This window comes from Alexandromys fortis, unplaced genomic scaffold (genome assembly GCF_014885135.2).
Source record: "Alexandromys fortis isolate MF-2015 unplaced genomic scaffold, M_Fortis_MF-2015_v1.1 scaffold_34, whole genome shotgun sequence".
Taxonomy (NCBI): Eukaryota; Metazoa; Chordata; class Mammalia; order Rodentia; family Cricetidae; genus Alexandromys; species Alexandromys fortis.
In genome coordinates this window covers 2,999,402-3,012,002 of record NW_026067933.1, presented here as the reverse complement: position 1 = coordinate 3,012,002, position 12,601 = coordinate 2,999,402, and the positions used below count along the sequence as shown (strand labels likewise).

General features: G+C 40.8%; 1 protein-coding gene and 1 pseudogene across 5 annotated transcripts in view; both read right to left on the bottom strand.

Moving 5' to 3' along the window:
- Cadps2 (calcium dependent secretion activator 2) overlaps positions 1 to 12,601 on the bottom strand; it is a 533,470-nt gene that overhangs the window by 214,495 nt on the left and 306,374 nt on the right. For all 5 annotated transcript variants that reach the window (XM_050145948.1, XM_050145944.1, XM_050145945.1 and 2 more), the window contains exon 8: positions 9,304 to 9,443. In XM_050145948.1, coding sequence (XP_050001905.1) covers positions 9,304 to 9,443 — 140 coding nt within the window. The remainder of the gene's footprint in view (positions 1 to 9,303; positions 9,444 to 12,601) is intronic.
- Positions 10,491 to 11,738, bottom strand: LOC126503978 (non-POU domain-containing octamer-binding protein-like; annotated as a pseudogene).

The following is a 12,601-nucleotide window of genomic DNA, read 5'->3' as shown; positions in this document are numbered from 1 at the left end:
TCCCGTCTTTGCCTTCCAAGGACTCAAATTCCCAAACTGTTCCTCTTTTCCCAATGTACCACATGTAACTCACTCCACCAGAGTCCTCTGTATCACTGCACAAACCAGGGCAAGGAATGAGTGGATCATGTAAGAAAGGACTTACTACATTATAAATCTCTGGGCCAAAGAAGCCTTTCAGCTTTTCTAGTCCACTGTCACCATTTGAAAACAATGAAACTAAAGAAAAAAAAAAAAAAAAAAAAAAGCCTGATGTCCAAGCTTACCCACATTAGTGACATCATTGAGATATGAACCCCGACTGTCTTGGACCTGGACCTAGCTTGGATTCTATATAAATAGTAATTTTTCTGCTCTTACATTGACCACATACCTGCCAAAATACAAATGCTTAGAAAGTCTAAAGGCTTTCAATCTCTCCCACAATGCTTTGGCATTAAATAAACACAAGACATTTTTATTTTATTGACGATTATTCACACTTGCAAACTTCCAGATGCCATATCACTGTATGCCACAAACTTCTTTTTTTTTTTTTTCTCTCCTTTTCTTGTTTTGTTTTTCGAGACAGTGTTTCTCTGTGTAGCTTTCGAGACTGTCCTGGAACTCGTTCTGTAGATCAGGCCAGCCTCTAACTTATGGAAATCCACCTGCCTCTGTCTCCTGAGTGTTGGGATTAAAGGAGTGCGTCACCACTGCCTGTCTCGCCACAAACTTTTTCTTTGACAGTAATACTTCAATTTAGAAAATGAAACCAGCAAGGTGTAGTGCCACATACCTTTAATCCCAACACTCTGGAGGGAGAGGTAGGCAGATCTCTGTGAGTCTGAAACCAGCCTGGTCTACAAAGTGAGTTTCAGGATAGACAGGGTTACACAGAGAAGCCCTGTCTACAAAAACAAAAAATCATCCAAACAAAAAAAACAAAAAAAGAAAGCAATTTCACTATAATACTGTTCATTAGCTGTTTATAAAATTTAATACACAGGATTTCTAAGTAAATTCACTTAAAAAATCTCACATTAATTAAAATGATTTATAACTGTTATGTATGAGATACAAGTTGCCCAGTGAGAGCACCACAGAGCCCACTTTCTGATGCAATCACACAAGGCTTCTTGATTCTTTTACAAGCTCGCTGGCAGGAGCTTCGTCCTGCACACGACAGTGGATGAGAAAGGCCCCTAGCTCACAGTGCAAGGGGTCTTTAAAGGAATAAACTGTAAGCAGGAAGTTATATGCCTTGTTCCTACTGGATTGGGTAGGGGGATATGCTTATGTTGCAGTTGGCTCTAAATCAGGAGGGGATTTTTGTAACTTTATACAAAACACCAGGTAACTATAAAAACTTGTTAGTCTAGCTTCTGATTGGCTGTCCTCAGATGTCTAGGCAGTCAGGTAGTTTTTGCACCATTTGTGGCTTTTCTCAGTGTTCTCAGGTACATGGGGCGGGGTGCCTGAGGTGGAGTTCCTGCTGGGTTAACACAAAATGGGGTCAGGGTTTAAAATGGCTTTAGTCTTGTCTCTTCATAACTATATGTAAGTGCCTTTTAAAATAAATTAAAAAAAATATGAGATTATATTCCAACTTAATTCTCTTTCTTGAAAAGCAGTTAATATATCCCTATATCTATAAAAAGTGTGTCTGAAGATGTTGGGATATTTATTTGACACATAAAGCAGTATATAATGCATGTCAAGGTGTTCCTTCTCCTGAGAAAGAACCTTAAATAGAATAATGAAAAGATCAACTTTGAGTCTAAGAGTAAACATCTTATAAGGAGAAACCAGGAGAGCATAACACACTAAAACAATGGGCTTAATGAGTACCTGAGTGACAACAGGGAGGTTTCCACCATGACCAAATATTTGTTACCAGATCCTAAAAAGTGAAAATACTGTTCTTACTGATTTACTATGTAGAAGATGCTATGGATATTGAAGGGATTTGGAAAAAGAAACTGGCCTTTTGTCGTATCCCCTTTATCATCTTAAATGTGATGACCCTGCTATTTATAGAGGGCCAAACAAGTCTCTTACGAGACTGTATATGGACAAGAAAGTTAGTCTATGCTTGAAAGCCTAGCAAACACTTGGCCGGAAGTTCCAGCAATATGGCAGGCAGTAAGATATGCATGGAGTCAGAATAAATCCAGACTAAGGTGTTTGATCAGGGAAGGTAAATAGAACTATAGAGAAATGTAGGTGAAGGCAAGAAGGCACATATGGCTATGCTCTAAAGGGGCTTATAGAAAATTCATACTAAAAGTGGTTTATAGTGAGAAATCAACTTCCTTTGGCAAATAAAAGACAGAAGACTAATAATGTCTGAAAGGTTGGACTCACAAGCAAACCCAGACATGGTGCTGCTGCCCTTTTAACCAGCTGAGGGTTGTATATCTAAGACAGAAACTTGTAACAGTCATACACCTAAGATAGAAACAGGTAACATGACTTTCCCAGAAGGGATGAATTTCACTTGGAGCACATGTGATGCTCCTGCCCGTGTTAAATGCTCACTTTGAGTTGTACGCTGTAATGTCCTGGTCTGAGGGCCTAACTGCTCTTCCTCTGGACAAGCATGGGGTGCTGGCAGACTGGAGTCCTGGTAGACACAAGGTCAGAGGAGGGAAGGCTTTTACCCTATTTTTCCGTCAGAAGCTGAGCTAGCGCCTCCCCTGGCTGGAAATAAGCCTCGTGTCAGGTATAGATTTATGGTGTAAATTAAAGTGGGCAATATTATTTGTGACTTCAAAATATTACAAATTGTCTATGCATTCAACAAATACATGCGAAATAAATTAATACTCGACACAAAGAGAAACTTCAGAACATATGGCTGAGATTTTTTATCTGGCTGGTTATCTGGGATTAAAATCTTTTATAGTTATATCAACAAGAGACTTCTATTCATTTTTATTAGAGAAGCAATCAGCTTTATACAGACTTCCAATATCTGATAGATCATTGTTAACAATGATTCTGCGTAGATGTGACAGGCACTTTACTGCCCTTCTTTCTCCTTTTGGGGTCATAGCTTCAGCTTCTGTAATAGTCGGTCATGCGTTTCATTAGCCTCATCTTATCTTACCTGTCTTTTCCTGAAGGAAAAAGATCCTGTGAATTAGGAAAGCACTGTACATAAATAAGGTTAGTATTTTTGAGTTTCTGGTTAATGCCGCTGCTTAGCCACTAGGCTATGCTAAAGTATCATCTATTTGTTCCAGAACACTTATATTCTCCAGCTGCACACAGAAGCGAAGAGGCCAGAGTGAATGCCATAGAGTGGGGGGAAAAAGAAAAAAAAATTCGCTGATGATTTACCCTTTCTACAGAAGAAAATAGTCCAAAAGAACTGATGAATCCAGTGTTTTTTTTTCTAACAATTTCTATGGTGATTTTAAAAGAATGGCATCATGATTAGGCTTATTTTCTCCACATCAAAACATTTTTTTCACTTTCACATAGTTACACCTGCTCTAAAACAACAACAACAACAACAAAAAAGGATAGTTAGAGTGATTACCGATCAGTAGCAGGAGCTTTGGATAAGATATATTTTATTTCCCATATAAAAATCCTACATCGTTTTAAATACAAAATTTGAAAACCAAACACGACTTACTATTTTTAACTTTTTCCATAAAACTCTATGGAGTATTGAAATTTCATTTTCATTACCAGTATTCATATTCATGTATGCCCTTGACTGCACAAAGTAGGGAGAGTCAAGCAAGACTAAAAAATGGACAATATATCTGGGAATCCACTTACGATATGGAGTGAGCACTGCTGACAAAATCTAATGTGGGGGCTTGAGACATGGCTCAGCGAGCAAACTGCTTGTGTACTTGTAACCCTGGTGCCAGGGTGGGGAGTAGAGAGCTAGACCCCCAGAGCTCAATGGTCAGCTAGTCTAGCTGAAACAGAGTTCTAGGTCCAGTGAAAGACCATATCTTAAAAAATATAAGGTGGAAAGCAGAGAAAAATATTCTGACCTGACTTCCAGCCTCCACAGGTACCTACCCAGTCATGGGCACTTATGGAAAAGAACACAAACTCACTCTAATTAGGGTCAATCCACGGGGGCATCTAAAGGGGATAAGTAAAACAGAATGCATGCTAGGAGTTCTCACAAAAAGGATTACTTGTGTCCTATATGACTGAAAAAGAGACTAGGTTCATAGGATCAACACATTAGAGAATCAGTGTCAAATCTGACATGCTCTGAAGGCGAATGCCTAAAACTCTCCGCTTACTGTTTAATTCACTGAACTACCACCAACAACTGTGCCATATTTTGAAGATGAATTAATGCCTCTTTTGAAGGTGGGCTTATCTTTTAGTTGTATTATTCATCACTCATTTGTTAATTATTCATTTTTGAATAAATTATTGACAAAACATAATCCAGTCCCCAAGAAATGCTGTGAACCCCACTCCTCCTTATGTATGATTGCTGTTGTGTACGATAAAAGCTGGGAGGCACAGGGTTCCCAATTTCTTTCTCAAATGTAGTTGAGTGGGCTAAAGTCTACTTAGGAAGTACCTCAGAAAAAATCACTATAGTTAAGCTTTGGGTGGACGGCAGACATTTGGGATATTTCAATCTTTTACCAAACGGTCATTGAAGAGCTGCTTTAATGGATGCCTGGTAAAATGTCTCCACCTGTCCCTGCTCACAGGGATCAATCAGTTTCACAACAGTGCCGAAATCTTAAAGGCTGCTAACCATTACTTCCGATATATTCATATTAACCGTTTTTTAATGACTCACTATTACGGAATATAATATTGCTAATGTTTTAGATACACAACTCTTGAGTGTGATAGATGAACAGCATAAATATTTTCATTTCTAGAATTCAGCAGTTTTGATTGCTATGAACTAGAGTTATCCAAGTGCCCAGAAATGACTCCCAGTACCTCCTCACAGTGAGAGGCACTGATTTACATGACCAGGACATGGAACATTCTTGGTTCCTTGAGCGATTCCTTGGGCTTTATGAATTAACCTGCTGAACTATGATATTATCCTATTTATTCTCCCATCAGCTCCAGCTTGGGGGAGAGTCAAGTGCAGAACCATTATGAAAATCTTGATTTAGTCAAATAAATGTAATAAAAAGCAAATTCTCATTTGATACAAAGGAAAGACAGCCCTAATCCACAGCTTCCTTGTAAGGCAGTTAGGCTGATCCACCTGCTCTGACTAATTCTTGACTAGAAGTTGATATGTCAGAGTGGGGATTTCCTCCCACAGGAGCTTGGGCTGTAAAAATTGCTCATGTCTTACTTCATGTTCAATCTTTGTTCCTGGCACTGTCTGGGGGGCTCCAGGACTATTCAATTTGCTTTTGGCCACTCTATTTGTTATTAAAGAGAAAAGAGGCGCAGACCAAACAACAGAGAAATGTCCTAGTTCCTGGAACATGTAGTATATTTTTATGCCTAACTGGAAGCTCTGCTAGTGTCTAAGCATTTACATAACTAGGGGCCTCTAGTATCAAAGCTCTGGGCAAACTGGTCAACTTGTCACCACTAGCTAAAGCCCACTCAGAACTCCTGCCTTTTGTAAATGCTTGTCATATGACAGAGATACCGTTCCTTCCCACTGGCCACTGGCTGAGTTTTTCCTTGACTTCAAATGTCAGAAGTAGTGTGTGACTTTAACTAACCAGCCCCAGATGAAATTGGGCATTATTTCCAACAGGTTCCCATTCCTATCTTTATGAATTTACCGCTTGTTACTACAATTATTTATATACAAGCCAAAGTCCCTTACTCGACTTTCAGGGAGGCTTGTGGTTGTTTCTTCTGGATGAAAGAGAAGGAGTTCCAAAGTACATCTGTGGCACAAACTGACACAAATAAAAAGCCTCTGAGACGTCAATTCCAGGATCTTTATCTGTATTGAGTTGAATCATAGCTAGAATTTCCTTTATGTTAACACATTAAGGATACCACATTGTAGCCTCCTTGAAGCATGATTAATAAAAGTTCAGGGTCAGAAATTGGGGTTCAACCCGAAGATCCAAAAAGCAAAAGAGCCAGCCACTAACTCTCACTTTGACCTCAGTCTGAAATGATGATCCTGCCTTCCGGAATCTCAGAATGAGACTGAGAGCTGTGTCTCCCACATTGTATCTTCTTTGCTAGGGATGAGATTAAAGGTGTGCACCACTGGGATTAAAGGCATGCACCACTCAATTTTTGTGGCAGCTAGGGTGATTTCTGGGATTAAAAGGTGTGTGTCATTGTGGCTACTGAGATTAAAGATGTGTGTTGCCATTACCTGGTCTGTAAGGCTGACCAGTGGGACCGTTTTACTCTCAGATCTTCAGGCAGTCTGTATTTATTAAAATACAATTGAAATGCCACTACACCTCCTGAATTCCAGTTCTCTAAGAGACATACATAGGTGGATATATCCCTACCTAACACTCATATTTGTTTTCCTTGATATAACCAACGAGTCCTCCATTTCTTTTGGAGATTAGGCATAAAAGTCCCAGACCCACTTACAGGAATGCACTTCTTACACTGCTAAGTTTGTTGCTAAGCTTAAATGAATCACTTCAGCAATTCTTTCTCCTCACAGTAATACAAATGCTCACATTTGGGAGCAAGAGGAATCAGGCTGGAAAAGGATGGAGGGACAGAGTACTTTAAAAGATAACTGGAATTGGAGGGGGGCATCTTGGAGACAAGCTAGAAATCTATTTTAAGAAAAACTTTCAGAAATCTATGAGAGTGACCCTAGCTAAGACTCCTAGCAATGGTGGATACAGATCCTGAACTGGTCATCTCCTGTAACTCCTGTAACCAGGAAGTCTTCCAGTGGAGGAACTGCGACACCAATCAAGCCACAAAATCTTCGACCTACAAGTTTTATTCTGCCCCCCTTTCTCTCTTCTCTTCTCTTCTCTTCTCTTCTCTTCTCTTCTCTTCTCTTCTCTTCTCTTCTCTTCTCTTCTCTTCTCTTCTCTTCTCTCCTCTCCTCTCCTCTCCTCTCCTCTCCTCTCCTCTCCTCTCCTCTCCTCTCCTCTCCTCTCCTCCCCTCCCCTCCCCCCCCTCTCTCTCAAGTTTAGTTCGATTCTAGTTCTCTGTGGTATCCTGTCTCTGGGTTCTGGCCCCCCAGGCAATATCAGCAGTGAACTTCCTCTCAGTGGCATGGGTCTCAAGCTGAGCAGTCATTGATTGGCCACTCCCACAATTTCTGTGCCAATTTACCCCCGGCATGTCTTGTAGATGGAACAAATTGTAGGTCGAAGTATTTGAAGGCCAAAATTTGTCTTAACAAGTTAACGGGAGAAAACTATAAACCTTTAAAAATTCATTTTCTATAAGACAGAACCGGGCATAGTGGCACATGCCCTTAATCCCAGCCCTTGGCAGGCAGACACAGGTAGATTTCTGTGGGTTCAAGGCCAGCCTGGTGTACGTAGTGAGTTCTAGGACAGCCAGAGCTACTTAGTGAGATTCCGTCTTGAAAAACAACACCACCACCACCAGCAGCAACAACAACAAAACCCAACAATAGCTGAATGAGTTCCGACTTATTTCTGAACTGGTTCCTCTCCAGTTACTGGAGAAAAAGAACATTAGCAATGACGACAGCTGTCTTAGACCCTGGCAATCCCTAGATGAGAAGCTCTTGCCTCCTGGGTTTCCATCAACAGTCTCCGTTGGGACTGACTTAGTTTTCACTCTTATAGTGGGTGAACACTCACATCCCTCCTACCAAAATGTGCAAGGCCTTCTGGGTCATATCTGACCCACTGTTTAGCTTTCATATATTCTATGACAGTTTAACCAACTCTAGAGCCCTGAGCATCAGGTGTGAGTCCACTATTACACTGCCACTGTTACCCTGCACCAGGCATGAGTTCACCATTACCCTAAACACCACTGTACCTGGAATGTGAAGACTATTTCCTAAAAAGTATGTATAACTCATATGTTGTATATAACCGTACATCTGTGTAACTCATCCTAAAAAGTATGTATAACTCATATGTTGTATATAACTGTACATCTGTGTAACTCATATGTTGTGCAAGAGCAAGATAATTCAGGGTTCCTTCATCTTTTATTCTTGTTAAGGCCATTTCAGGTTTAACCAGAATTTGACCTCCTTGATGGAGAGCCCCATGGGAAATTATCCAACTCTGTTCTGGAACCCGAGGCCAAGATGCCTCAGTTAACTTATCTTAGCTTCCATGAAAGTGCCTGCTTGGGCCGCCCTCCCCCTGCAGCAGCAGAGTGAGAGACCAGGATGTGGTTTTCCCCTGGAAAAGTGTGGAGGACAAAAGATAAGCATTGGAGAAGCCAGGGAAGTTAAACACACAGCTTACCTCTCTTCAATGAAATGAGGTGTACAGTTGTTCTTCTTGGAAAGTTAGGAATGATGTAGTTTTACAACTTGATGATCCTTTGCTGTCTAATGAGACACTCTGCCCGCAGCTCCCAGAATTTATGGTTTTTACTTCTCCAAGACCCTCTTCCCTAAAACCCACTCTTATAAATGAGGTTACTGTGTTTGATAACAATCCAGGTGACTTTTATGCTATCTTAGGGTCAGGCCCATCCTGACACCACAACCAGAGGCGTTGTTATCCCAGTCAAGCTCCCTACACCCTAAATCTTGGGTACTTACTATCTCTGAGTCAACAGTACCCATTCCTGTGAAAGAAACCAGATATACTTTGTAAAGAATCTCAGTGAAAAATGTCTTAAACTGTTGTGCACTTGGGATTGAGTTAATTGTTATCTGAATACTTTATCCCCAAATTGTGCTGTGCTTCAATATGACTAAAGTCTAGAAGTCTTGGTCCAGTGCCGCTTTAAGTAAAATCGGCTAAGCCAAGTTTCATTCTTGTCTCTTTGAGGATCATTTCCCCCTGTCTGCTGTAAAGCCTGCAGGGGAGCCACACCACATAAAAGCATCCTCATGGCTACACTCGGGTCCTGAGCACCAGAGTGCAGTCCCAGATAGCTGGAATAAAGGCTTTCAAATGGCTTTAAACTGTGTCTGAGTGGTCATCTCTGGTGAATTCCCCATAACAAAGTGATAGCAATACAATCAATAAGTAACACTCTTTACTACTAAGACAGTTACATTAACAGAAATTTATCTATAGAGATACAACTGGATTTGCTATATAAACAACTTACTTATGTCGATTTGTTGAGAAAATTCCACACAAACGTCTGATACAATGGTTTCTTCCCCAGACAGACGTTAAGTGTTACCCTGAAAACAAGACCAATGATTCGCAGGCAGAACATTCAAACACTCACCCACTGTGCTTCATGTGTGGTGGTTTATCCATGCGCACTGCCAATTTGATCTTTAAGTCAGAGTCCTGACTATTCTTGGGAACTATCATTCGGTGTAGTTCTGCTGACTTGGAGCTATTAGAAGTTGGGTAGAGTATCACCTGTAAGCAGCAAAAGAGAACAGCTCTGAGTACATGATACAGAAAAGGAACTAAAACCTTCTGCAAACGTTTTCCTATGCCAAAGGAAGGTGTCAATATTCAAGTGTGTCTGATAGACCACTGGACTCACCCCTCACAGCAGATGGATTTTCCATACTGATTTATTTGTTTTTCACAAGTAGATGCTTTCCCTATTATCACACAATGAGTTTTCTTTCTTTTCATAATGAGTTAATCATTCAATATGTGGCATTTGAGCTGCCAGTTGGAAAATACTTAATGGACACCTAGAATTTCAACACGATGCCCAACAACTAAGGGCATAGAAGTTCAGAAAAAAAAAACCCTGAAATTGCAGAAGTAAACACCATAAAGCAAAACCAATTATTGAAGCCGTACAAATACACCTTGTATTTTAGTATCTTCCCTGTAAAATGGCATTAAAGGAAAGCAACTCAATTACAGGTGGCAAAGAATATGCTCATAACATGTTTCCAGTTTTAGATCAATACCAAAGACTATCTTCTGGCAAGTGTCTATTGTCAGAATTATCAGGATGATATTAAAGCCGAAACAAGATCATATTTTAATCAAAATATCAAATGTAATAGGTGACTATTTGATAGCGCCTCACTTTGCCAAGCCAGCTTAGGAAAGAGAAGTCTGCGCCTCTGATGCTACCTGCCGTATCAGTGAAATCACCCTTTTCCTATCCTTTCCCCTTCACACAATCTCGACTCCTTTGAAACACAACCATATCCAACCTTTAGGAAGCATGATACAATGGAAGTCTGAACGACAAAGCAGATACAAGGAACAACATGAACATGAACAACATGAACAACAGTATGAAAGTCATCTGTACCCTAAGACATCAGGAAAAGCATATGAACCTGATATCCAGACATGAACTAAAGACTCATAAACATAATCAGGCATGGAAAATACTTTCTTTCCTTCTCTCTCTCTCTCTCTCTCTCTCTCTCTCTCTCTCTCTCTCTCTCTCTCTCTCTCTCTCTCCTTCTAAACTAGACACTGTAACTTTATTTAGTATCCGCATTGTTTGTTTGGAGCAAATTTGGCTCCCAGAGCTGAACAACTGAATGCAGAAGGTGTTCCAACAATTGCCTCACTTTCTTTCATTATAGTAGCTTGGCCGAAAAGTTCAGTTGTTGATGGGGTCAATCCCAAGGTTACACCTTGCATCACAGTGGCATGTTCTGGAGAAACTGGGGTACCAGTTAGCACAGCAGCAGGGGGCACGGCACCTCTACTGTTTATGCCCATAGCACATCCCACAGTTACTTGGCCCATTGATATCTCTTGTTCTCTCACAACAGGGAAGGTCTCTCAGAATCCTTCTTACTGTCGCCACGTCATTTCTTCTGGTGCCGCTGCATTTCTTCCTCAGGGCGCCTGTGCTCCTCTTCCCGCCCCAGTGCTAGCTGCGTTTGTTTTTGAACCTCTTGGTTATGCAGCTCCTCCCTTCTTCTAAACTTTTTTGACACTTCATCAACTCCTGCCTCATTAGCATAACCTGATGTTCATGGCGTGCTGCCTCCAACTGCATCTCATTTCTCACGAGCCTCCTTGATGTTGCTGTCCACTTGAACGGCTGTTGCTTCTCCATCTCAATGAGTGCCTTCCAGCGCATGACATACTCATACTCAAAGGACCCAGCCTGTGCAAATCTGGGTGGCTGATCTTGCTCCTTGTGAAATTGCTACTTATTTTTTATAACCAGCTTCTCCGGAAGTTCCTCCTAGGCATCTAAGTGGTCCATAGGCTCCACAGTCACAGGCTGAGGAAATGTGGTTAGCAAGAAGGAGCCTTTACCGCATCTGTCCAGATCTTTCTCAGCGGTTGCCTTCTTTGAGAACTCAACAATGCCTTTCCCTGAGGGCCCTCCTCAGTCGTCCACGATGGCCACAGCCCTCTCTATCTGGCCAAACACAGAAAAGTCTCCTTATAATTGTTTGTTGGACACATACCTAGGAAGGCTGAGAATGTAAGGGACGCACTATGACAGGCAAAACACATGCATGGCGCTTTCCACGGAGTGGCACAATATCAAACTCTACTTTGGTAATTTCTACTAGGGTTCATGTTTCCAAGCAAATAACTCCACAGCCTTTAATCTTATAAATGAAAACTTCAATTGTTATGCCATACTTCTCAAACCGTTTCCTCATTTCCTCCTCAGTGATGTCAGGGGGAGATTGCCCATAAAGAGACGGCTTAATTGGGTGAAGTCTTCTTTCCTGGTTTCCTAAAGTTCTTGAGAGCAAAGGTTAAGCCATCTTTGTGGCTGCAGTTGCTGCTGCAGTTGCTGCTGTTGATGTTGCTGCTGATCTGATAACTCCATTGGAATCCATGTCTCACTAGCAAAGAACTACTGCTAAAGAGCATTGAGTCAGCTGAGAGCCATGTTTCTGGGTTTCTTTTGCATCTGAGTGTAAAAGTTCTAGCTAATGACACGGGCGAAGAGTGCAACATGTCACACTGATGAGTAAGGTAGAGATAGACTTTCCTTACTCTTTGCTCACCAAATGCAGAGAAACACTGATGGCTATAGGGAGTGAGAGAGACTAAAATGGGAGAAACGAGAGCTTTGAATGACCATGTCAGAGGAAGGCACATTCCTGTGTGAATACTGAAATGTTTCACTGGCTTGTTACAGTTGCCTAGTTGTCTTATCTCGAATATTAAGATAATGGTTTGCTTCACAAAACTTTCACTGTAAATAGGTACTTAAAAACTGCTGTTTATGATAAACTATATCAAATTCAATAGTTTTTAGTTTATACACAAGGAGGTACGCCTAATATTGGTCATCATAATAACCAAACTATTTCCGATATAAAAATTCTAAATACACACCTAAACTAAACTGTAGCTCTGTATAAAAAAATTAACTACATTTACATTTACTATGTATTTCTTTTAACTTCTCTTTATATATATTTTCCTGCTTCCAGGGTATTTCTTTTTGCCACTAACACTTTTTTTTTATTTTATAATTTTAAAAAATTGACATCGCCCTGGGCACCTGGGAGCACCAAATCTTTTGCCAACCCTAAGATGGCTCCCTTAATTAAGATGTGTGCTTCCCTGCTCCCCTATCCAACCTTCCTTTATCCCAAACATCCTGTTTCCCA